Here is a 25022-nt window from a genome sequence, read left to right as displayed (position 1 = left end):
GCGTAAGGCAAGGTAGCTGGGTGATCAACGTTTTAAGGTGAGGCACGTACAATAAACCACCAACCCTTCGTTCTGCCTCACATCATCCTGCGTCGGCGAACACAAGGTACCTCCACTTCAGCTACCTTTTCTTACGCTACGTATACCGTACTGTACCTTCCCAAGCTTACCTCACTTTGACCGTCTCGACTGTCGGTCCCTTCCTTCCTTACCTTAGCTTACACGGGCCACACCTTCCCTTTCCCCCCTTTGGACCTACCTATATCAACTTGGACACCTACTTCCTTCCACTTGCTTGCCCGTCCAACTTTTTTTTTCCCACCCACATTCGCATTCCATCATTGTTTTTCTTCCCATCAAGTTCGACTTCTGCGAATCTCTGCGACTCTCCTCCATCTTCGTACCTTCATCACCAGTCAAGATCTTTCTCGCGTTGACCAACTCTTTCCCTCCTCCCTACCATAAACAATCCTACCTCGTATCCTACTCATCACCACCTGACCGATCGCAAAAATGGCCGCCGCTCGCTCTGCCTTCCGTCTTACCACCCGCTTCGCTCCCCGCGTCGCCATACGCAGCCAGGCTGCCCGTCCCTTCTCCGTCTCTGCTCGCGCCTTCAAGAGCGACGTTGTTAGCGAGAAGGAGGTTCCTGTCTCTGTCTACGCTCCCGATGCTAAGGGCACTGGTCAATCCGACCACTTCTCCATTCCCGTCCGCGAGCACGACTCTCGCCCTCCCACCGAGTCCCCTGTTCCCGGCCCTGAGAATGACGATGTCGTCCCCCTCACCCGTAAGACCTTCGACTCCATGCCTCCCATGATGCAGAAGCTCTCTGTCATGGGCAAGACCATTGTGGTCACTGGGTACGTTTCTCCCCTTCAATTATCGTCAATTGCGAGATCATTGCTTCAATTGATTATTTGCCCCAAAAAAACAAGAGCTGTCAAACAACATCACGACTAACTTCCTGTTCACAGTGGTGCCCGTGGTCTGGGTAACTACATGGCTCGTGCCTGCGCTGAGGCTGGTGCCAAGGCCCTGGTCATCTTCGATGCCAACCAGGAGTTGGGTGACGAGGCTGCTGCCGAGCTGCACCAGAAGACTGGCTTGCCCGTCACCTTCTTTAAGGTGGATGTCCGTGACGGCGCTGCCATTAACGCTGCAGTCGACTCCGTGGTTGAGCTCTACGGCGCTCCTGATGTTCTGGTCAACTCTGCCGGTATCGCTGAGTACGTCATAATCCCCATAATGCAGCGTGCACAAAACGCATAGCACCTGAGCATTCGCCCCTTGTCGCTTAGCGAGACCCACTAACACTTCTTCTTTTGAACAGCTCCAACATCAAGGCCGAGACTTACGACCCCGCCATGTTCCGCCGTCTTATCGACATCAACCTGACTGGTTCTTTCCTCATGTCCCAGGCTGTTGGTCGCGCCATGATGAAGGCTGGCAAGCCTAGCTCCATCATCCTGGTCGCCTCCATGTCTGGCAGCATTGTCAACTACCCCCAGGAGCAGTCCTGCTACAACGCCTCCAAGGCTGGTGTCATTCAGTTTGGCAAGTCCCTTGCTGCTGAGTGGGCCAAGTACAACATTCGCGTCAACTGCATTTCCCCCGGCTACATGGACACTGCCCTCAACCGAGTCCCTGCCCTTGACGCCCAAAAGAAGATCTGGAAGTCCCTGACTCCCCAGGACCGCCTTGGTGCTGTCGACGACCTTAACGGTCTCTGCGTCTTCCTGGCTTCTGATGCCTCCAGCTTCATGACTGGCTCCAACGTCATCATCGATGGTGGTTACACTTGCTACTAAGTCCGTACATCAATGCGGCCATTCCCCGGGCTTTGCTTTGTTGCGTTGCCTTAGGGTAGGTCTGGCATGTACCTGGCGAGTCTCGAGCTTGCGGGCTGCGTCCCGTCATGCAGCTACGATGAAGAGCATCGCTGATCCACACAGACGGTATATTTGCCATGGGCAGACGTGATACCAGTGGAACCAGCATCATTGCTCCGACATGGTCACCTACACTACGGCGACTTCGTGCCGATTTCTTAGTGTCATTGCCTTTTTTTCCTTTTACCGATCCGACAAAAGTCTTCCGGGACTATACCCCCCAGTGGTCCAAGGGTCGCACAGCACCCATTCAGCCCTCTTGACTTTCGTCTGTCAGTCATCATTTCTCTCTCGCGCAAGTGTTTGTTCTCAAAGCAGGCAAGGTAGTTTCAGGAGTCAACAGGAACAAACCAAAAGAAATGGGGATTTGGACTAGAGGTTCTTTTTTTTCCAATGGTTTTGGGTGTTTCCCCCTCTGTGGCTTTGGGCAACCAGACTAGCAAAAAGAGGATAGAGTGGGACGGACAGAAAGATGATTTTTGGGGATTGGACTCTGGGATCCCCCGGTAGACAGGACAGATCAGACAAAGAAGTTTCGCAGGATAGAATCCAAAGAGAAAAGACACGTCTTTTGTGTTACGTCACTTTTCTTGTTTGAGCCTTGTGGAATGCAACATGACGGTGGCCTTTGTGAATCTTAGTGATTTTATGGGCATATGGGGAAGTGAGGCTGCTCTCCCACCATTCCAGAGAGGTTATGCCGTTGACATTGTAGGTGACACTCGGTCTCGAGGTCTTGTGTCATGGTCGCAGTTGCAATGATTGAATGGCTCCTTTGGAAGGTTGTCTTATGACTTGATGCCAAGGCCTGGAATGTTGCCATCGCAGCTTCACTTACATGGTTTCCAATTATCAGGAAAAGGCGGAAAAAGGGGGGGGGGGGGGGCGAAGAGATCATCTTTCGGCCCGAGCCATTTTCCACACCGAACCAGTAATCTCATGTCATTTTGGCGTTAGAAAAGACAAATGACAGCTGTACCGACGATCATCGCGGAAGACTCAACGATCGTGGGACTTTCCCCTTCTTCCAGGGATGGAGCTAGCAACACTACCTTACCTTGGGGGGGCAAATGCCGACGGGAGAGAAACAAATCAGCCTTATCGTGAGGTGGACCTCAAACTTTCCACGACGTGTTGAATTTGAGTTGGTCGGCCCCCCGTCTCCACAGCGGGAAGGAAAACGCACAGGTTCTTGGCTGATTGATGGTGTGCTCGTTCGGGGGGGCTCCACACTCACGATACTTCCGAAAAGTCCTGGGGGGTTAGCAGGCAAGCAGGCAAGCAAGCATCGTGGAGCTAAAAAAAACGGAGGGGACCGACCTGGGAAACCAAGCGAATCCACACTCCCGTCATCCGGATTCAACTCCGAATGAGAGACCGTGCATTTTGGGGCTGATCACAGCAAAAAGGCCTTGTTGAAGAAGAACGATAACACACAATCCTCATAGTGATTTCCAGAGGCGTTTCCTTGATCGCAATTGATTCTATTCTACAGCTTGGGGGGAAGAAAACAAAGTCGTTATCTTGCTTGCTAATTCTCATGGCCGTTCCTCCTCAACGCCTGGGTATTTGCCATCCCAAAAAAAGTACAGTTTTTATCACACGTTTTCCCACATTTTGTGCTTGCTCTCTAGTCCGGGACACGATGCCATCTGCCGCAGTTCTCCTCGACCTTTTACAGTCTCATGGTGTCCACGGTCGTGTATCAAGGCCAAATTAGCCCCTTGTCGCCAGACTGGACCCAGAGCATCTGCCCAGTCAGGTCTCTGCAACGTCACACCACGCATGGCGCATCGTAAGTAGGCAGGCTGTTGGAATGCGCCTACAAATCTCTTTCCGACTCGGCGAATTCGATGAGGGAGAAAACGTGACACCGCTGTGAGATTCCGCGTCAGTAGCCATAATGGGGATAAGTAGCAGCTGAGAAAACTTACTAGAACCTTATTCTCGGTCATAATCTCGTAGAGACGGGGAAGAACGTTGCGGAACAGGCGCTCGTTCCAGCCACCAGCCTCACCTCCAAGCTCATGCTGCTTGAGCAGATCCTCCTGAGCACTTGTCTTGACCACATTGCGGGCAATATTGCGAAGAATCAGCACCGCGCTGAGAGGGATGCCGGCTGCTTGAGGAGGAGCGGCGGGGTTTTGCTCGTCGGGAGCCGTGGCAGTCTCTTCAAAGTGAACCACAAGACTGTCACTAGGCTGGGGTCCTGCTTGCGCCTTCTTCTCGTTGATGGCGATGCCGTTGAAGCTCTGGCAGCAGTGGGTTTGAAGGTGGTGGCCCATGAGGGCGAGCTTCATCTTCGTAGGCTTCTTGTACTTGGTGCAGTCAGCCCACTGGCATCTCACCTCTTCCTCCTTGTTGTCGAAACCACCCTTATCATTCCGAACCCACTTGAGATGGGTAGTAACGACATGCTTCCACATGGTCTCCTTGGTTCCGAAAAAGTGACCGCACTTTTCGTTGGGTCGACCAGAAGCCGAGTCCCATAGACAACGGACAAAGACCCGGCCGTCTAGGCCCACAGGTCGAAGTCGACACTGGATTCCGCGGATAATGAACTTCTGCTGAACCTGGCCGGGATTTCCAGTGCCAGCCCACACTTCAGCCTTGGAGCTCTTATACGCCGCACAGCTGTTTCTGATGAAGTCTGCCGGAGTGATGAGAGGCTGGTCAATGGCCTGCAGAGCGGCCTTGAAGGCATTCTGGTACGCCTGCCAAGCTGCGATTTGGGTGACAAAAGAGTCGTTGACTTCCTCGAAGAAGCACTTGACCCACTGGTTGCATCTCTCCGGCTCTTCTAGCTTCAATAGATCCTGTAACAGGTCTTCAGGCATGGCGGCCGGGTCGTTGCTGGTGGCCGGTTTCGGCGCAGGCTTCAGAACCTCTTCGACCTGGTATCGTCTAGCATTGTGCGAAAGCAGACGAACAAGATGATGGATCAGGTGCTCGCAGTTAAGAGACTTGACCAAATTGTCCACGTTGCCGACAACCGCAGTGTACTGGTAGAGGAAGTCGAGGCAAGCATCCTTGAGCTCGTCGTCATTCAGAAGCATCAGCTCGCTAATCTTGGTCAAGATAGCCGTAGGAACCTTGTCCAGCCTGTTGGTGGCTTCAAGATTCATCGAGATACGACCAAGTGCTCGAAGAGCCGTGAGAATGATACCCCGATCGTCGGAGCCCTTCAGTTGCTTCATGAGGACCTTGTAGAGGGGATCGCGAGAGTCAATCTCCAAGTAGGGTGTCAAAGCCTCTGCAATGTCCAACATTTGGTGCTTCAACTCAACCAACCACTCGTGCTTGGGGAGACTCAAGACAATGCAAATCAGGTCTTTGATCGGCAAAAACTCAGCCAAGTGTGCAGCATTCTCACGGAGCTGTGACATGTTCCTGAGAGTCAAAGCAGCCTCATTGACGAGGACCATCTGATCAGATAGGTGCTCAGGCACAATGAGTTCGTTGACTTCCTTTGGCTCCAAACTGTCGATACGTTCCAGAATGTCCTCGGTTCCTTCATTGCCATCGAGGGTGTCGAAATTGTCGGCGGCGTTTTGCGAAACCCAGGAGATCTTCCACTTGACATCATAGAAAATGCTGCCAATCTCCAGAACCTTTTCGACGAGACCTTCGCTGAGGCCGGGGAAGCCTTCGAATTTGAACTTGTCGTGGCGTTCATAACTGATCTTGACCAAATGGTAGAGCGCGAACTGCTGCTCTTCAAAGATGGCAGAGCGCAAAGCCATCAGACAGCGAATGTAGATATTTGGTCCTTCGAATCCAACTGAACACAAGTTAACGGCTTGATACACTTTGACGAGAGAGTGAGGATGTCTTTACCTCCAGGATAGGGTCCACTGCGGCGAGGAGGCTCCAGGAGGGAGCGAGCTACATGTCGGCGGCGAGCAAATTCGGCCGGATTATTGCTTGGTGTATCGACAGGGCGCATGGGGAGAACGTGCTGCTGGTTCGGTGGCTGAAGCGAGCGGGGAAGGTAAGATTCAACTGATGCCGACGTGTTGTCTGGGTTGGGCGGATTATAGCTGCCGCTCGGTCCACGCGGTGGAGCTCTTGGTTGGTGAGGAAGAGGCACGGGAGTGTGCTGAACCTGTTGCGGTGTTCCATGATGACTACCTGAATGGCCGCCTGGGGTAGGAGTGTTGAGGTGGCTCGGCTGTTGGCCAGAGACGTGGCGAGTCGGCCTAGCAGGGCCTGTATCGGGTTGAAAGATGACTCTCTGGGGCGGTGCCTCGCGTAGGCCACGAGAAGCTCTCACGCTGGACGTTGGTGCCGCATCTGGAGTCGGGCGCTCTCGTGTAGGGGTGCCATCATCGCCAGAAGCCGCGGCAGAGTCAGCAGCCGTGCCACTGTCGCGCTTCGCTCCACGGAAGTTCTCTCTGGTTCGAGACAAAAGACCACCACCCTTAGCAGAGACATCCTCCAAAATGTCCTTTGGAGGAGGTTCCTTGCCGTGGAAGAATTTAATCTCGTATGCAGCAAGGTTTTTGTAGTACTTCTCCTTCAACGAGAAGGCAGTTGAGGCAACATTGGACGAGTGGATGCCGAGCTGCTCGGCCATCCGGCGCCAGGCCAGCTTCTCATCAGACACCTTATCATAGCCACCATTCGCGCAGATGTGGGTGAAAGTCTTGTAGAGGTCGAGATATACCGGTCCGACCTTGGGCTCGGCCTCTAGAGCAGTGCCCCGCTCCTGGTGGTAGGCCTTCAGCTTGGCCATGAAGTCCTCATACTCGGGGGTTCGGCTGATAGCATGAAGCTCGACCTCAGCTTCTTTGGGCGCCATGATGGGTCGGTCGATCGAGCAGGCTGCTGTTTCCCTGTTAGTGGACGCGCAGATGGAAGTGTACGTTCGGAGTGAGGCAAACTGACGGGCAGCCTGCTAGCAAAGTCGGGTTCACTGGTTCGAGATCGTAGCCCGGTGTGAGGCTCGCAGAAGAGCTTCGAGTTCTTCTACAGGACCAAAGTTGTTGGAGAAGGTTGCGCGAGGTGTTGCGACAAGAACTGCCTGAATATGTGTGTTGTAAAACGCGTTGTCGACTCCCAATGGAAGAGGGTGGGGATGAAGTGTGCACTTGCGCAAGTTCAGGGCCCTCTGCGATCGGTAGTGATGCGCCGGGACAACCAACCAACCGTGTTTTGCCTTTACGCGACGTTGAGAAATCCCTAGTAACCTCTGCGCTTATCTTCACGTGACTGCGAGTTCAATCTGGTGGTCCCTGCGCTAAAGGTACCACTTAAATCCCGATTAGGATTGGGTCCACATGAGCTGCACCTTCCATCTGCAGCTCGAGGCATGGGTGAAGACTGGAGAGAAGCTAGACCCCTGCCCCGACTGTCACTTGCCTACTCTCCAGAGTCAGGGTTCCTTCCTATTTGTTCTTCAGGGCAACCACCATTCAACCTCATTTGGCCTGTGACTGTCTCCAGCCCACTACTCAACCCTCATATGGAGTATTCGTTGATCATTGCTTTGCTCTGCTCAATCCATCCAAGAACCCTATTACCAATGAAATGCTATACACCCCTGCCTCATGTTACTAACTACACAGTTTGGTGGTATCGATGACTTGGTCGACCTCGTTTTCTCGAGCTATAGGTATACTTGAAGGTTCTACTTTTAACACATATTACCATCAGAAGCACGGCTCTGTGTATCCCGAACATGCCACCCAAAGTACAGAAACCCCAGAACTGGACGTTCACACTGATCCATGCGACAATCTCCGAGAGACGCCACCGTGAGAAAGACTGGTTATGCACCTCCAGCGTCGAAAATGCCGTCCTAAACTTGAAACAGGAGATACTTCTCGCAGATGCTATGGGATCCCGAGGCAATGCCAACAGAGAACCAAACCATGTTCTCATTGTGCCGAGACAGGGGGCGCAGGCTGTAAGTCGCCTCATAGTCTGGACAGCACGCGCTTATTGACAGAATGTAGCTCAAGCTCGGTCTTGGAAGTCGAGATGGAGCTATTCCAAGAGACGCCGACTACATGCTGGGCTACTGCCCCGGGGCCAATATCTTGGTCATTAGAGAGAGCCTTCGTAGCGTACGTTCACATTCTATGCTCGTACCGGGGATGTCTGCTGACCATTTGTAGGTCGATCAACAGATCCGTCTAAGATTCAAAAGCCAGAGTGATAAAGACCAAGTACTAGGTCTTTTTCAAAGTCTCGGCTTTCAGGCCAGACCGATGCAATCATCTCGTCGCCAGCCCACTCCACTGCAGCAATTTCGGTCATCCTCGGTTGCAGGCGACTTTCAAACTTCTGCTGCGACCCAGCCCTACTCCTCGAGGCATAATGCAAGTGCGATGCGACAAGAATACCAAGGTCGGCTGGGTTCGCCTCCGGGGGCACAATTTTCTTCGGAAGGAAGCCACTCGATACCTCGAGCCAGCAGTGTAGCTGTGCAGACGTACCGGCCTTCAACGTCCGTCAGTCAACGCGCAGGGTCTGTTCACCAGTCTTCAAATGGATTTGAAAAACCTTACACCTTCAGCCGATCTCGCACTGCATTCACAGAGATGCCAAATGAATACGCATCGCAAACAGCTCCGCCGAATACAGAGTACAGGTTCGCGGTCTCTACACCTTCAACGATTTTCCAACGACGGCCATCAGTACGCCCACCGCCAGCTTCGCAAGACTTCCATCATTGGAATCTCAGCCCATCAACCGATGAAGTCACTTTCGCCAAGTATGACGAACGAACAACAAGGCCTCGCTCTAGCACCCAGATTCAAGACATGCTTCCTCCCCGCCGTCAGCTTCCATTCTCAGTCGGAAGTAGGGCAGATAAAGAGGCCCCTGAAATGAGTATTACGCAAATGGGTACCACGCATTCAGGGACTCCAGAGCCCAACCAAGACTCCCAGGGTGTGATTAAAGAGGGAAAAATCCTCAGACCTCATACATCGGAAATCGAACCCGCTAAAGTCCAAGGATCGGCGGAGCGAGGCAACGGAGCTCAGACGACCAGGATCAACTTCGTCAAGAGAAAAGAAGCTGGTATGATTGACAATCCATCTTACAAGAAGCAAAAGTGTTCTTCCCAGACGACGTTGATTTCCACATCACCGATCCCGCTGCCAGCCATTTCGTCTGCTCATTTCCAACGCAGAGCACTGTCACGGGCTCCAGGCCTAGCTACCAGGCATGAACAACAGCCATCGTCAGAAGCTATTGAGAATGGTGGTATCAACCAAGAGGTAAAAGATGCGGTTGATTCTGCATCGGTGAACAAAGCGCAATCTGCAGAGACTGATGTTGTGAGACACGCCCAAGGTACAATTGGCAGAGGGTCGTCTAGTGTGGATGCGCCTCCGACGATGTCGGTGGTAGGAGTCGACCAGGCTCCACCAATCCGTGCCATGGTACCAGTACAGTATACAGATAGAGTCGACGCCAGCCTCGATTCGCCACGGCCGGTATTGACGAATATGGACCATAGCACACAGACTGAACCTACTCCCTCTGGCTCCTCGGAAAAGACGGAAGAACTTTTCATCGCAAGATTCAAATTGATGTGGGACATCAGAAACTTACACCAAACATCTTTTCATCGTTTGCTCGACACTTCCAAGCCAAATGATCGCATAGACGAAAACAGGATTTTGGAAGATTTAGAGCAAGGTGCTATCGATCTCTGCCAGGTCGCGATTGACCGCTACGGTCCTGAAGTGGGTGACATACCGTATGAGAAGCTCCTGAAAGCTATCATGGGTCCGAGATACTGAGCGAATGTGATGTTTAATGAGTCAAGATCACCCGTCGGGGGCATATGATTTAACTTAACAGGGAGGATTCTGAGCGGGTCTCAATAATGGCATATGGTGTGCGTATGGAAGATACTACGAATTGGAGCCAGGTAGTTATATCACATCATGGTGCGAGTCAGTTAATGAGAAAGAGAGAATTGTGTGTCCTATGCTATAATGGAATCATTGGTTCATCTCTTGACGAGGATTTGCGTACCACCGTGGAGCCATCTCTCTGATGATGAAATATCTTTCAGGCTCGCGACGAACCCAATGCATATCCTTCGTCCTTCGCCTTCTCTAGTACTGCCCGTCGACGAGAGTGGCGGTGTTCAACTCGGCAGTTCTGAGTACATCGCAATATCCCCTGTTCTTCATGTCCTTTAGTTCTACACCGTCCTCTAGACTCTCGCAATATCTGTGGCCTAAGGCTATTGGTGTTGTGTAATATGTGTTCCTGCCAGGTAGTGATGAAGGGTGGTGGAAGTCAGAGTTCGACACCGGCCCATGACACCAGCTCATGACACCCGCCCATGAAATTCTCGCTGCCTCGATCTCTCCCATGCAGTCATCATCATCTTGCGTCAGTCTACACCACACCCATCTCAACGGCTTGGCAGTAAGCGATCCAGAAAGTGAACCTTTTGCGTCGCAGTATGGTGAACACCATCGACTCCATGGTGATGTTCAACTCCGACGGCGGCCTCGACAAAGCCCCTTAATCCTATGCTTACTTATCGAACATTGGATTCTGCAAACATGAGCCGGATCACCACTACTCCCATTCAAGACCGTTTCAAGCGGTCAAGAATCTCTGGGAGGAGCGCAACGACAATGCGGCATCGTTCACTCATAGTGATCCTTCTCATTCTCGGGCAATCTAAGCTCCACGACGGGCAACTCTTCATCATACTCGGTGCCCGAGTAGTCGAAGTCGACATACATCATCCTTTCGGACACTCCGTTGACCCAGCGGGTGAGTGTAAACTCCGAAATCAGGTCAGGTTCGGGCCGATCAGAAAGCGCGGGAGGCGAGTACCTGGCCGAGCCGTTTGGAGAGTCCCGAATGAGCGTGGTGCCGTCCAACGACCATATGGTGACGGTGGTGGCATCGCTGTCGTCTGCTATGGCGATGTCGGGATCCGGGTAGTATCCCTCGTCTGAGGAAGAGTCGCCGTCGCTGTAGTATCCCATAGCGAGGTCTAAGTCCTCGGAGTCGTCCTCGTATTCGCTGTTGTATACAACGAACCTGTCATCGACGGAGTCGCCACTCTCGGAGGAGCTGTCGGTTTCAACAACTTCTCTATAGTCGAAGACGTTGGTTCTGGTGTCTTCAACATAGTCGATCATGTGAACATCGCTGTTTTCGACATAGTCGAACATCTCGATGTCGCAGTCGATGCCTCCGCTATAGCCGGCCACTACGACGTCCACATTCTCGTCGTCGTACTCGGCCATTTCGACATCAACGTCCTCGCTGTGGTCAGACATCTCGACATCATCGTCTTCGACATAATCAGCCATTGAGACGTCGTCGTCTCCGCTATAGTCGGCCATCAAGATGTCCTCATCGTCATCATCGTCCCCAGAAGCGGCAATGGGAGAAGCGTCGACCATGACGATATCGCCGTCCCCAGGGAAATCCATGGGAGAGATGTCAACCATGATTATATCGCCATCCCCAGAAACGCCAATGAGAGGCACGTCAATCATGGCGATATCATGATCACCTTTGGAGCAGTCACTACCGGGCTCACTATCGAAATAGTCCGCGCCAGAAAGGAACGTATAATGCGTGTAGCCGTCATCAGAGTCGCCCTCGCTCTCGACGACACACTCCTCCACCGAGGAGTACCCGCTATCTGACTGCCTGGAACTCCAGGAGCGAGACCGGGCGTACCTCACCTTCGGGCCGGGCGAGGAACGGGGCCCGCTCCAGAGGCCGACATCAGACTCGTGCTTGTAGCGAGGTGAGTCTGTGTCGGGGCAGATGCGGTACTCCTCGGCGTCCGGAGGGTATTCATCATTGACGATACCCTCGATAGCAGATGAAGATGAAGATGAGGAGGAGTAGGAGGGCGAGGATGTGATGTTACTCTTGCTCTTTGTCATGGCAATCGCGTACAAGACTGGAATCTGCCGCTCTGCCTTAAGCGGGGCGTCGACGCCGATTCTGGTGCTCCAGCTACGAGATCTACGGTACTTTGCCTTGGGACCGGGAGAGGAGACGGGGCCGTCTGTGAGAGTGAGTGCCCAGTCGCGGCGACGTTTGGCGATGCGCTGCTGAAGGTTCACGGTTGAAGCTGGCGCGCTTGGTGAAGTGATGGCGGCTGTGGTGGTGGCAGTCTCCAGACCGGACTTGTTGACGATGTTGCCAATGGACTCCATTGTATCTCTTGATACTCTGATCTGAGGTTGAGGTTAAGAGTCTGGCTGCTGTAAGGCAGTGCCTTGTGTAAGTGGCTGGGGGTGAGTGTGGTATAGCAGATGGGTATAGCAATTCCTCAAGATGAGAATGTGTATGTTGTACTGGATAGTACTCAATGAGGGCGTGATTGGAATGAAGAATGGGATGTATAATCGAAAGGATGCCGGTAATGATAGGAAAGAGGCTCTTTCTTATAGGATTTTTATCGCGGGATGATGCGAAGACCGGGCAATCAGGGTTCTAAAATGACTTCGTTCTGTCACGTTTCTGACTGTTGAAGCCATCGGAGATAGGTCCCCGGCATGGCCAAAGTGAGCGAGTTGTCGTGAGTTTTGAGCCATAGAGGTCGTTGGTCCATCAAACCTCGCACTTCCCACGGTTCACTTTAGAAGAGGCTTCCCGTCCAGTAAGGGCAGTGCGAAAGAAAAGCAAAATGCCCTCTCACTCTGGACGAAAATGGCGTCTATGGCAAGGACAACGGGATATTCCACTCATTCGTGAACCTGGGAGGATACCAGCCATCCCGGGTTGGGTTAACGGATCCCCTTACGGAGATAAGTTTCATGGACAGCAAGGTTTCTCTGAGCTTGGTTGAGGATTGCGGGTATGTGTTGAAAGCCTGGGAATTATGGTATGGGAAAGTCAAGGTGCTTACAGCTGTGTGTCGACCAGGTCAACTCGACAGAGAAACCCCCGGTCTTGTCTCTCATCATACCATGGCTACTGGATTGATTCCGATGGACGAGGAAGAGCCGAGAGGTCTGGAATTGGACCGCATATCAAACCACATGAAATCGCGATAATAAAGTCACCATAGCCAAGAGAACACCATGAAAAATCAGGGATGCAGAACCTCAATATTCTTCTTCCCAATGCAAGTAGTGAGCGCCAAGGATCCCAAGCCCGACGAAAAGCCCCATGTCTCTTCCGTGCCCAGATACTTTTTTGTTCCGCTAATTCTAACATACAACCAACTCCTCGCGCCCCCAAGAAAGCTCGCTCAAGCAAACCCAAAGCCTTGCGCGTTCTCCAATGCCATGGAAAGCCTCTCTCTCAGGACATCTTTATCTTTGTACTCTGGCAGCAAAAGCGTACCGTAACACGTGTACGCGGTGGGCAAATGTCCGCCCTCGCCCTCCTCTTCACCGTTTCTTTGCACGACGAACTGCATATTCTTCATGCCACCGACGGGCACACGGTCCGACGCGGTGACGAACTCCAGCAGCCGCCTCTTCATCTTCTCGTCGTAGCGCTTAACAATCGACCAGAAGTCCCGGACGCCGCGGTGAGTCGCGTCCCAGCCGACATATCTGGTGTATCGGCGCAGTTCAGAAATGTCAATCTCCTGGACGCCCTCCACGAGTGATTGGAGGAGTGGCGGAGTCAGGAGCCCGAGTGCCTTAGGATGTAAGCAAGCTCGGAATCCACGCTCAAACGCTTCGTACTGCGGACGAACGGAGACATCCGTCAGGTATTTGATGTAGTCGCTGACGTACGCGTTCCTGTTCTCATTGGTGACGAGCGGAGCATCCTCGGGATTCCCGTCCACAAGCGACGTCTTAGCAGTCGCCTCGAACTGGGGCCAGCTGCTAGCCTTCCCATCCATCTCCCGAGAAATGGGTTGTCCAAACATGGACACGGAGAATTCGTATGTGCGTGCGAAGACGTCTTCGACAAGACCCTGTTTCTCGTCCCATTCAAGTAGTGTCGTCAGTCCCATCGCGAGGTCTGGCCATCCGTCGGCGATATGATGCAATTCGTCCACAGGCTCGCCCAGGAGCTTGCGGTAGAGGGCCTTGGGAAATGTGATGGGCAGCGTCAGGCCGTTATAGACAGCCAATGACACCAACAGACCAAGGATCTCGAATTTCCAGGCTGGTACAACGGAGCCCGGGACGAACCAGGTCATGCGGGTCCTATCGTCGACCGTGAAAGCGCCATGATCGGGATTGAGGCACTCAGCAACAGCGAGGCGGAAGAACTCCTGTTGAACTCCGCCCGAATCGAATCCCTCTTCGCCACCTTCCTCGCCAAGATGGATCTTGAGCGGTCTATGCAGCTCTCTTGCTTCTCGCCGCCAGAGTTGATCGAAAGCATCCCTGATGACGTTCTTACGACTAATCTCGAGGATCAAATACTTTGAGGAGGCTGTCTTCAGAAGGTCTTGCAGAACAAGCTTGTGATGGGGATTGGTAATGAGGCCTCCAGGAGCAACGATCGCCTTCATACGTGTTTGAAGCGAGCTCGATTCCTCATAGCTTCGGCTCATCTTCGAGAAGTTGATGGATCGGAAATAAGACACCAAGGCAGATGGTTCGAAGATGAAGGGGAAGTCCAACAGGTGCTTCTTCTGTCTCGAGGAGGTATGGGTGAGCCAGGCGACAGGCATATTGATTGAGTCCAGCCTCTCGGCAAAGTAATCCACGCGGAATTGTATGTCTCCAAGAAGCAAGTCTTGTCGTTTTTCGTCTGGTGGGGCGGTCAGTTGAATGGGAAATCTCACATGTAATGATTTCAGAACTTACACATAGCAGCAATCAGCGACAACGCTCCACCAAAGGAGCTATCGTATGAGATTTCAGGCTGGCCGTCCCATTGCTGAAGCATCACCGTCTTGGCCCAGTCTAGAAGTAGCGTAGAAACCCTGGACTCGTGGCCAGCTCGCTCGAGCTGGCCCACCCCAGGAGTGGAAGATGAGTACGAGTTAAGTAGGTCAAGTTGGGACAGAAGGGGTCGAAGGGCGTCGAAGTCCTCTTTATTGTCCTCGAGGTTGTCATCTTGCGCAGCCAGATCTGCAAAACACCTACGCGCGGATATGGCGGTGAACAAACGCCTCGCCAGCCGGAGTGCCAGATCGTTTGAGAAGGCATCCTCATACAGAAGGCAGAGCCAAGCTGGCTGCCGCGCGAGGGCACCGCTTCCGGCGAGAGTTAGTCCATTAGAACGGATTCGAGACATGTCGAAAAGGATTCGGGAGTCTGTAATCAAAGGGGCCGCGGCCACCAGCGCATGGAGGCATATCGATAGGAGCTGACCTGCTTCGACATTGGCAAGAGATCGATCGGTTCGGCGGAACATTCCGGCAGCGGGGGAACGAAGGGATTGCAGTGACTTGGGTGCTTTGAACAGGCTCCCAGCTGCCATCCACAAACTGTGAAACACCAGGCTTGGAGCCACTCGTGTGAGTCTCAGCATGCAGTACCATATGGCATGGGAATCGAGCAGTTCGTCGTCCTTGACAAAGGATGCGACTAAACTAACGGGGTCGCTCAAGATATTGAACAGACTTTGCTCAATAAAAAGCTTCCACTGTCTCCGGAGTCTCTTTGGGTAGGTGGCTCGGGAGCTCTGTTTCCTCTGCATTCTGGAAGCCCGGTCCTTGAGTGTGGTGTACGTGCTGGTAATCCTTGGGGGGTCAAGGAGGTGGGACTCTGATGTACCATCATCCTGGAGAATGTCGCACACGAGATCAACCACCTCCACGTTGAGTACTGTTAACGATTGTGGGAGCAAGCTGTCGGCGATCGATACCTCCAGCGGGTCTTGGTTCTGTTTCGGATCTTCGGCGGAATTTGCAACCCGCAAAGGTTGAGCTTCTGAGACCGGCTCATGGGAAACTGGAGTTTCCGCTGGCTGTGGTGGTTTGCTGTTGGCGTGGTTTGTATTGGGTATTGAGTCTGGTTCTTGGACAATCGTTACGGCGTGGCTTTGAGGCGGTACATTATCAAAGAATGATGGTGTCGAGGGTATTTCTGGAATGGCGTAAGGGTTAACGTGAGACGCTTTTGGTGGCCGCAGTGGTTTCTCGTAAGCTCCTCCGTTCATCCTTGGGGAGGACAACCCGGACGTAACGTCTTCGGGCAGTGAAGATGTCGGGTATGGCTCGATGGAGAGTTTCCTACTAGGCTTCGAGTTGGCCCGCACCCTAGTGCTTGAACTTCTCTTGGGTTTATTAGGCCGTGAGCTGGGCATCGTTGCACTTGGGTTATGCAGTGTCTGTGACCCCTGAGCGAGGACTGCATCCGGTCCTTGTTCCGTGGTCGACTGAGAGACTTCGCCCAAATCTCTCGTATCTGGCTGCGTCAAGGGAGGCGTTGACTGCAAAGGCGTCGACAGGCCTGATGGATTACGGAACATTTGCGGTTCTTCTTTGGAAGGACTTTGTGTCGCCTCTGCCTCCAATGCCGCGACTTTTTGGGACATGGCATCCAGGCCAGCTGGCGTGAGCCATTCCAACATCTTGAAGGCGACGGTCCCAAACACATTGGCTGCGAAAGAACGGTAATCCTTGTTGACGGGTCGTTCGGCAACCTTGAATGGAGGATGTGCAGTGCCTGTTGCCGCATCGAAATGCGAGCGTTCGTGCGTGGCGGATATTGTTGCTCGACGACCAAGTTCCTCGGTACCCTGGGTAGCCCTCACGGAACTGCCATCGCCATTTACCCTGCCGCCCGAACCTGACTTCCGCCTTCTACTATCGCCTGATGTACCGGATCGCTTCGAAAAGGGGTCGCTGAATGCTGGAGGCGCGGGGTTGGAGGAAAATATGAGCGAGTTCAGGGCGGCCGGTGTTTCTTTCGGGGGATTGAGGTAGGGACAGAGCCCAGTCTCTGGGTTGTCCTGGCTGGCCAGGTACACTGCCAAGGTCCTTGCGCTCGTGATGTTATATCTGCGTATTGGCGCTTTGCCTGCGAGACGCTTGCGACAGGAGAAGCAGGTCGAGGTTGTGCATGACTTGGAGTCACATCCGTACCGTAGCTGTTGGACGTACCTAATCAGGGGTTTGTTAGTATGGAGGACACACAATGGAGGCTGAATAACAGTTGAAGACGCACGTTTCTACGAGAATCTGGAAGTTGTGCCGGCGGCTGGCGCGGTGGATAGCGTAGACGCGCTTCGGGTTCTCTATGATCTGTACCATATCCTTCAGTTCGGCCGGCGCATCAGAGGGCAGGCGCGCGAGAGGCGCATCTTCCCAGAGACCGGCTAGAAGTTCAGCATCGAGGCCGGCTTCGGTCTGAGGGCCCTTCTCAGGGCGGCGAACGTCCCGAGTCATGTCATCCGGATGGCGAGAGTTCTGGGGTATCTGAGGTCGAGGTTGGATGAGGTAGCTGGCGGCGTACAAGACCAGGAAATGCGCGCGGCAGGGAGCGGCTAGCGAGAAGAGGAGTCGGACAGAATAAGAGAGAACGCAGGGGCGGTTTCGTTGTCGTGGACGTCTAATGGTACACGGATATTACAACCAGTAGTGGACAGTTGGACCAAATAGAAATATGTTGGTGATGAATGAACAGCCTTGACCCGATGACGGGCAGTGGGGATGGTAAGTAGGTTAGGTGGATTAGGATAGCTCAACGTCCCGGTCGTCAGTGTTGGAGGAGGAACTGGGCACCGTATGGCCACGCTATGAGGCTCGGCGACGACACGGTGCGATTCGACGAAAACGGGGCACGGCTTCCGGGGTCCTTCTGAAAGAGTGGATACGGGAAGCACGGGAACAGGCAAATCGAGCATGGAGGATTCCGCAGAGGGTCCCAATTTAGCATGCGAAATTCCACTGGCAGACGCGCAAGTTGCGATCAAAGGACGAACCAGGGCAGGGTACCTACTCTGGGGCCTGCACCTAGGTAGCACCTACGAGGACGGATGCCTCGTGGTGTTTCTGACATCAGCCGCAAGGTTGCCGTCTTCATAGTTCAAACGCCCATTCCAGTCTCGGCAAGGTCGGCGGTTTCTGCCTCCGACTTCTCCTTCCTTTTTTTTCTGGACCCAGCAGAGGTGCCCGCGCCGCCGTCGCCGCCCGGTTGACCCGCTCGAACCCCTCCATCGTTGTTCAGTACGGGCCGATGTTCTGCAGCCAGCGCTCAACGGTGGATTAGTCATTCGAGTTTCCATACAGTAACTATTTCTCAGTGTGGCGACGAGTGTTCTTCCAGCAGTTTGCAGCAGTGTGGTGGGTATAATGCAAGTATTTGTCTGGTCCTGTAGTATCTTAGTCAAGATCTTGAGTGTTCCGTCAGGGTCATATCCTGGCATTCGTACTTGTTGGGCTTCAACTTTGTTGTTAGCCATTCATCGAGATGCTCGAATCGAGGCTTGCATTTGAGGCGCAAGCCCAAGCGCCTATGATTCCCCACGAAGATGTAGGTACTACCATGATAAAGGCTGTAACTCTAAAAAGCGCGGGACGGCGACAGCTTAACCCCAAAACGGTGACAAGTAGACTTGCTGGTGCTTGCGGCGACAGTTTGCCCCCCTAGGTACTCGGTATCCATGCGACCTGCCTCATCTTTCTTGATATGTCAGCCGGCGAGACAGAACAAGGCAGAAGCCAAAAAGAAAGCACCAGGCTTCTCAGTCGAGAATCTTTGCAGGTCCGGTGCTTCGGGAAGGAGAGAATTAGTGTACAGGCCCCCACTTGACAGGGCAGCAACTGCCAGGAACATGCTAAGGTAAGGGAAATCTCGAGGCTTTCCAGTGGTACAACTTCTGAGGGACAGCCCAGCCCAAGGGCCCTAGACTGCAAGTGACGTGCCTATCACGTCCCTCCAAACCCCCGCCTAACCCACTAAAGCCCTTGCGAATTTTCCCTTTTAAAATCATTTTCCCCTCCATCCCGCCAGAGTTTGACGCACTGCACACAGAGGGACGCTCATCTTTTGCCTCCTTCATCTCTCTTTCTTTTGCGCATCCTGCAAATTCACGTTTGCGCGCAACAAACCTCCCTATTCCAAACAATCAAAAATATACTCAAGCAACCTCTGAGACAAAAATCAAGCAAAACCCACCACTTTCGCACACGACATTCACCATGGCGAGCGTCGATGTTGCTGCCCTCGGCGCCGTTCCTGCAAATGGAGGGGCAACGACGGCTTCCCACCCCTACACCTGCAACACCTGCTCTGTTGCCTACCGAAACATCGACCTTCAGCGAGGCCATATGAAGAGCGACTGGCAGTATGTTACTTTCATTTCCCTCCTTCCCAGAGTAGTTCCTTCTGTTTTCTAGGCCCGGCTTGTCGTCTTGTTTCCGCTGTGTTCCGCCCAGACCAACTGACATCATCTACCCAGCCGATACAACCTCAAGCGCAGAGTCGCCTCCCTTCCTCCTATTGCCTCCGAGGTCTTCAACGAAAAGGTCCTCCAGGCTCGCGCCGTTCAGACCGCTGAGGCAGAGAAGGCTCTCTTCGAACGTTCCTGCGACGCCTGCCAGAAGTCGTACTCGAGCGAGAACGCCTACCAGAACCACTTGACGAGCCAGAAGCACAAGGTCCGTGTCGCTGCTATTGCTAGACGCAAGGGCGGTGTTGCCGATGATGCCAGCTCCGTCATGAGCTCCACCTTCTCTCTTGGTGAGCCTATCGCCGTCGATAAGGAGAGCGAGTTGGATTCCGAGGCCGAAGAGGAATTCACTCAGGTCGTCGAGGGCCTGAAGAAGACCAACATCCACGAGTCCCACGGCGAGCGCCCCTCACCCGTCAAGCGCCCCTCCAACCCCCACCTCTCTGCTCAAGGTCAGCGCGAAGACGTTAACATGAACCGCGACTCCGAATCTGCAACCCCCGTGCAGTCAAAGCCAGAGATCGCTTGGACCATCAAGTCCTGTTTGTTCTGCAACTACGAGTCGCCCAGCGTTTCGCTCAACGCCAACCACATGGAGCGATTCCACGACATGTTCATTCCCGAGAAGCAGTACCTTGTTGATCTGGATGGCTTGCTTCAGCATTTGCAGGAGCGCGTCCACGATGGTCACCAGTGCCTGTACTGCTTCAAGACCAAGAAGACGGCTTTCGCCGTGCAGACTCACATGCGTGACAAGGGTCACTGCAAGATTCCCTACGACACAGAGGAGGTTCAGCTCGACATTGGTGATTTCTACGATTTCCGAAGCACCTACTCTGATGGCGAGGACTCAGACGAGGAAGAGGAAGAGGCCGATGAGAATGGTGGAGCCAAGTTGGGTCTGAAGCGCCCGACGAAGTTGGTTGGGGAGGACGGCGAGGAGGTTGAGGAGGGTGGAGATGATGGCTGGGAGACGGACAGCTCGGCTTCTTCACTTGACTCGGATGAGCTGACGGCCTTCACCGCGGACGGCAAGTACGAACAATTCGAGCGCCTCGACAAGCACCCTCATCACTCTACCAACGATCCGCGTGCCCGCCACCAGGCCGATGGCTGGCACTCACACGCCCACAAGCACACTCGTGCTGTCTTCTACGACGAGTACGAGCTGCACTTGCCCTCTGGCAAGGCAGTCGGTCACCGCTCTCACAACCGATACTTCAGACAGAATCTCCACAACTACCCTACCGAGGAGGAGCGCGCCGAGCGTCTGGCCATTGAGGCTGGTTCTGGCTCGGGCGATGAGATGGATGTTGATGGTAGAGAGGTCGCCACCACCGGCGATCGCAAGACTCGCAACCGTGCCATCGCTCGCAGAGATGCTGCTGGCATGGCTGGTGCGTCTGACAAGCAGAAGCGCGTTGTTAGACAGGAAGAGGTCAGAGGCCGGAGCACCGCCACCCGTCACCAGAAGCGCTACGACTACGGAGTCAGCGAGAAGTTGAACAACCAGAAGAACTTCTACTACCGCTACCAGGCCGGTGGTTGATCAACTCGCCAATCGATTCTGGATGAATAAGGCGTTGGACGGATTAATTTTGTATTTTGCTGAATTACATCGAACCTTCAAGGGAATGGGCATGCATGACGAGCTTTGATGAACCATGCATAGGGAAGGTAGAACAAAAATAGAGGCCATTATTGCCACAAGATCGCAGAGACTTTGAAGTGAAATGATGTTAGTTGTGACAACTTGTTCGATGTAGGGGTGGCGACGGTGGGGGTTTGGCGATTAACTATGCATATAACGAAACGTCTCTATGCGTTTGTTGCATTATCCTAAGCAAACTCGGACCTTCACACACCTTTCACCATCCCCTGAGCTCTCCCATCCACAAGTATCATTCGGCACCACTGGCAATGAATATCAAATTTTCAGAACAATAATCTGGTTCTCATGTTTGGCTCGTGAAAATGTTCAAACACATATGCAACTGCCGTGCCTTCGCTCAGCGGCCGCTCCTGACGTCGCAGCGATGGATGAGCAGCAGGCCGACTTACAACGCATGGCTACCCCAACCAGATGCTGACGGTTGGTACGATGGGCGGAAACACCCAAGACGACTGGAAGAGTTCGACAACGGGAAGACTCGCGCAAGGGAGGACCAGCGCGTTCGGGCGAACACTAGGCTCTCGCCCCCTTCGCGGTCGGGCGGTACACCTGCTAGACGGTCAGACAGCGACTTCAGCTCAAGAAGCTCTGGTGATGCGTCTCGTAACGAACGTGGACGGGATGAGAGGTTCTCAACTTCATTGTCGAGGAGGAGTCCTCCCCGGCCAAGGAGGTCACACAGGGACGATGGACCGCCGGCACCCAAGAGGAAGGGTGGCGGTTTTGTACTAATGGTGAGTTGAAGCATTATCACTCTTCTTTCCCCAAAAAGGGTTCATACTCGGAGGGCCTATACTGATATCCAGCCAGCCGAAACTATCTCAAGAAGAACTGGACAAGATCAGCAAACCTAAGGACGTCTGGGAAGCCAGATCACTCTACTTCGTCCCCCCCAAGAGATCAAAAGAACACCAGAAACCCACCCGGCAACCCAAACCGCCAAAACCCGAACCCCCCCGAAGGAACCGCGACGCAGCAGCCATGATCGCCAGCCCAGACGCCATCAAAGCAGCAATCTCAATCTCAGAAAAGGACCTCCGCCTAGCGCGGAGACCGCCCCCGCCGCCCCCCGAAATCGAACTCGAGGGCGACGGCGGCAGCCTCGTCGCGGACCCCATCGCCAACGACGACGTCCTCCCGCACGCCCTCGCCGCCCGCTTCTTCCTGTCTCCGCCCGCGACGTTCCTGTACTCGGCCTTTCGGCTGAAGCACCACCCGCTCAACACCACCACGCCCGAGATCTGCGTCGTCGGCGCCAGCAACTGCGGGAAATCGTCCTTCATTAACGCCCTCACCGGCGCGGCGTCGCTCGCGAAAGTAAGCGATCGCGCGGGCAAGACCGTCTCCATGAACGCGTACGGCGTGGGACCCTTGACAGGCCTTCCTTTCCGGAAACCAGTCGCCTCCCCTTCTTCTTCCTCGTCCGAGGGCGGCGGCGTCACAAAGGAAGAGAAACCAGAACACGGCATCATCCTCGTCGACACCCCCGGCTACGGTTACGCCTCCCACGAAGAATGGGGCCGCGAAATCGTCGAATATATCAACAAGCGCACCATGCTCCGCGGCATCGTCCTCCTCCTATCCTCCGAGAAAAAGGTATCCGAAAAGGACGCGCAAATCGTAAAACTCCTCGCCGACGCCGGCCGCCCCGTGATGCTCGTCTTTACAAAAATGGACAAAGCGCTCTCCCGTAAGGCGCGCGAGGAAGGCGGCATAGCGCAGCGGTTACGCGAGGCGGAGCGCTGCTTCGCGAGGACGGGGTGGGATGGCTGGGTGAAGAGGGTGTACATCACCGCGGCGCGGATGGAGCGCGATAAGAGCTGGAAGGTGGATGAGGGGACGCGGAGCGGTGCGGCGGGGATGGCGGGGGTGAGGATGGGGGTTCTAGAGTTGGCGGGTGTGAGGGAGTTTGTTGCGCCTGAGAAGGCTAGCAAGATGGTTGCTCAGCGGAGGGCGGCGCAAAAGTCGCAAAAGACACAGGACAAGGGCGGGGAGGAAGAAGAGGAAAAGAGGCTGGAGCCGGGTAAGGCTTTGGAGAGTGATCCGGCGGCGTGGTCTGGGGACGTGGTTTCGTTTGAGGAGCTGGAGAAGAAGTTTGGGGACTGGAGTTCGTGAGCGGCCAGGGGACGGGGGACTTTGTGTACGATCATGTTTGTAGGATAGTGTGATTGAGTATATTAGAGACAAGAGATACCCTCTAGAGAGAAATGCAACTCATCGTCAGTACGCACGGATTGGGCACGCGAGCATTTCACTCATAAATTTCGGGAGACCCCATCGATGAACCAACGCTTCGACAAGTTCCATCATATGGGTATTCTAGCTAAGACAAAATTGCAAAAAGGCCTTCATCGACCATGAGACATTCCCTGAGAACTCCTTGGTTCCTCTGTTTCAGTATGAAATCTCAAGTGAGTGACACGAAAATGGTGCAGACTGGTTGTCCGCTACTACTCCTTCTCCTTTTCCTTGTCTCCCCCCGCCCCTGAGACGGTCGAACGCGCCGTGCCCGGCCTGCTGAGCTGCCGACGGATCTTCTTCGCGTTCTTCGATTCAAACAAACTCTTAACCCTCCTAAGACGCGCCCAACGTTCCTTGTCCTTGGCTTCTCTTGACTGTTCGTCCTCATCGCCTGCTGGCTCAGTAGCAGCGCTCGGCGAGTCGTAACCCCCTGGTGTCGAGGGCGCCGCAGCGCCCCTACGAACCGGTGTTGAAGGCACCGAGGCGCCTCTATTATGCCACGTTGACCTGTTCTTCGGCCGGTCCTCGAGCGCTCCGCGAAGGTAAGCGTCATTCTTCAGTACCTGCGTCAGCAACTTCCAAGCCGCCAAGGTCGTGTCTGAGCCGGGCTTCGCGCTGCCTAGACGTTGCGCCACAGGATTCTTCCAAGGGCAGAAGAAACGGTGCTCCTTGACTGGATCAAGATGATCCATTGGCGCGGAGACGAGAATCTCGCCGTCGGCGCTGACCTCCTTACTCTTGAACATCCAAAGGCCCAGACGTCGCAAGCATGTGTGGCAGGATGCCGAATTTGGCACCGCACCGATGCGGGGATTCGTGAGACCCTGCCACCCCATCATTGCCAAAGCCAAAGCGACTCTGTTTGGCTCCTTTGGATCCGGAGAGTCCTTGGTCGGCGGTGGGCTTGTGAAGAAGTCTTCCGGCAGCTGGGCGAGGACGCTGTCGATGTTGAGACCCTCGGGCAACCTCAAGTTGAATTCATAGGGAAGGAAGGGTTTCCTTGCACAGAGCTCGTCGTAACGTGTTCGCAAAGCCTCCATACTTATTTTGGCATTGGTTAAAGACAGCCGGAGCAACGAATCTGGGAAAGTTAGGTCTTAGTTCCGTCAATAGGGTCTGTAAATACTTACTATCACACCCCTGTTTTCTCCATAAACATTCCTCCAGATGTGCCGTGACAATAAGATCGGAGTATCTGTCTATTAACGCTTCCTCTGCTTCACCAATCAGTTCTGAGTAGCAACGAGGACTGGCAACCATGAACCTACCGACGTCCGATGCCACAAGGACAGGTACCTCCTTGCCATCAACTTCGCGTTTGTTGAGCTTCACAACGAGCTCCTTATTGCAGAGCGAACACCGCACACGGTCCTTCCCCTGGCATACCCATCCTCGCTTTGCCCATTCAACTTCGTTCACTGCATCGGGTTTCGGTGTCCAGTCTGTAATCTCCTGGAACGATGCTAGTCTCTTCAGGAGCTCGTTTCGGTCACTGGGTGCAAACTTTGGGGCGTGCTTGATTTCCGTCACGTTGGCAGACCTTGGAACCCACTTCTTCAGAGATACGTTCGAGAAGGTTGTCGTCGCACCTGCTCCGGTAGCACGAATTGAAGGAGAGCTGTTGATCGTAGCGGCATTCTTCTCGGTCAGTGCTTGCAGGCGCCGACGCTTCAACAAGATATCCTCTTCAATCGACATGCTCGGTTTTACAGAGGTATCGGCTGTTGTGTTCGTGTTTGTAGAATTCGTGTTGGAGGGCTGGAGGGAAGTCGTCGACGGACGAGGGGATTCGGAAGGCAAGCTCGTGGTGTCGTTCGATTTTGTAGAAGCGGATGATCTACCCATACCCTGGATGAGGGCGTTGAACTTTCGTTTGGTAGCATTCATTGTCGCTGCGTGTTTCGATGAAACCGGGGTGGTGGATGTAAGGAAAGATGTCTGATCTGACC

At 53.8% G+C, this 25022-nt stretch overlaps 9 protein-coding genes across 9 annotated transcripts; 5 read left to right on the top strand and 4 right to left on the bottom strand.

Annotated features, from left to right (window-relative positions):
* Positions 1 to 513: 513 nt before the first annotated feature.
* Positions 514 to 1811, top strand: CTAM01_08542 (short-chain dehydrogenase; the record flags this gene model as incomplete). Its single annotated transcript, XM_060524562.1, has 3 exons — positions 514 to 863; positions 978 to 1229; positions 1334 to 1811. The coding sequence occupies 3 exons, from the start codon at positions 514 to 516 to the stop codon at positions 1809 to 1811; spliced, it is 1080 nt and encodes a 359-aa protein (XP_060380781.1).
* A 158-nt stretch (positions 1812 to 1969) lies between these two features.
* Positions 1970 to 2268, top strand: CTAM01_08541 (uncharacterized protein; the record flags this gene model as incomplete). The annotated part of the gene is made up of 2 exons (XM_060524561.1): positions 1970 to 2099; positions 2147 to 2268. 2 exons carry the CDS (start codon positions 1970 to 1972, stop codon positions 2266 to 2268), a joined length of 252 nt encoding a protein of 83 aa, XP_060380780.1.
* A 1446-nt stretch (positions 2269 to 3714) lies between these two features.
* Positions 3715 to 6693, bottom strand: CTAM01_08540 (arid/bright DNA binding domain-containing protein; the record flags this gene model as incomplete). The annotated part of the gene is made up of 3 exons (XM_060524560.1): positions 3715 to 3768; positions 3827 to 5673; positions 5730 to 6693. 3 exons carry the CDS (start codon positions 6691 to 6693, stop codon positions 3715 to 3717), a joined length of 2865 nt encoding a protein of 954 aa, XP_060380779.1.
* An 879-nt stretch (positions 6694 to 7572) lies between these two features.
* CTAM01_08539 (uncharacterized protein) lies at positions 7573 to 9649 on the top strand (the record flags this gene model as incomplete). Its single annotated transcript, XM_060524559.1, has 3 exons — positions 7573 to 7800; positions 7850 to 7960; positions 8012 to 9649. 3 exons carry the CDS (start codon positions 7573 to 7575, stop codon positions 9647 to 9649), a joined length of 1977 nt encoding a protein of 658 aa, XP_060380778.1.
* Positions 9650 to 10516: 867 nt separating this feature from the next.
* On the bottom strand, positions 10517 to 12058 carry CTAM01_08538 (uncharacterized protein; the record flags this gene model as incomplete). Its single annotated transcript, XM_060524558.1, has 1 exon — positions 10517 to 12058. One exon carries the CDS (start codon positions 12056 to 12058, stop codon positions 10517 to 10519), a length of 1542 nt encoding a protein of 513 aa, XP_060380777.1.
* Positions 12059 to 13098: 1040 nt separating this feature from the next.
* Positions 13099 to 17154, bottom strand: CTAM01_08537 (HECT-domain-containing protein; the record flags this gene model as incomplete). Its single annotated transcript, XM_060524557.1, has 3 exons — positions 13099 to 14567; positions 14624 to 16869; positions 16934 to 17154. 3 exons carry the CDS (start codon positions 17152 to 17154, stop codon positions 13099 to 13101), a joined length of 3936 nt encoding a protein of 1311 aa, XP_060380776.1.
* Positions 17155 to 18909: 1755 nt separating this feature from the next.
* On the top strand, positions 18910 to 20709 carry CTAM01_08536 (zinc finger protein Yan; the record flags this gene model as incomplete). The annotated part of the gene is made up of 2 exons (XM_060524556.1): positions 18910 to 19055; positions 19170 to 20709. The coding sequence occupies 2 exons, from the start codon at positions 18910 to 18912 to the stop codon at positions 20707 to 20709; spliced, it is 1686 nt and encodes a 561-aa protein (XP_060380775.1).
* Positions 20710 to 21134: 425 nt separating this feature from the next.
* On the top strand, positions 21135 to 22947 carry CTAM01_08535 (ribosome biogenesis GTP-binding protein YsxC; the record flags this gene model as incomplete). The annotated part of the gene is made up of 2 exons (XM_060524555.1): positions 21135 to 21566; positions 21643 to 22947. The coding sequence occupies 2 exons, from the start codon at positions 21135 to 21137 to the stop codon at positions 22945 to 22947; spliced, it is 1737 nt and encodes a 578-aa protein (XP_060380774.1).
* A 335-nt stretch (positions 22948 to 23282) lies between these two features.
* Positions 23283 to 24960, bottom strand: CTAM01_08534 (uncharacterized protein; the record flags this gene model as incomplete). The annotated part of the gene is made up of 2 exons (XM_060524554.1): positions 23283 to 24154; positions 24204 to 24960. The coding sequence occupies 2 exons, from the start codon at positions 24958 to 24960 to the stop codon at positions 23283 to 23285; spliced, it is 1629 nt and encodes a 542-aa protein (XP_060380773.1).
* Between the last annotated feature and the right edge of the window lie 62 nt (positions 24961 to 25022).

The sequence above is a fragment of the Colletotrichum tamarilloi genome, assembly GCF_030869305.1.
Source record: "Colletotrichum tamarilloi strain Tom-12 chromosome Unknown Scaffold_30.1, whole genome shotgun sequence".
In the NCBI taxonomy this organism is placed as follows: Eukaryota; Fungi; Ascomycota; class Sordariomycetes; order Glomerellales; family Glomerellaceae; genus Colletotrichum; species Colletotrichum tamarilloi.
Note: the sequence above shows the minus strand (reverse complement) of the source record. Positions and strands in the feature narration are given on the sequence as shown.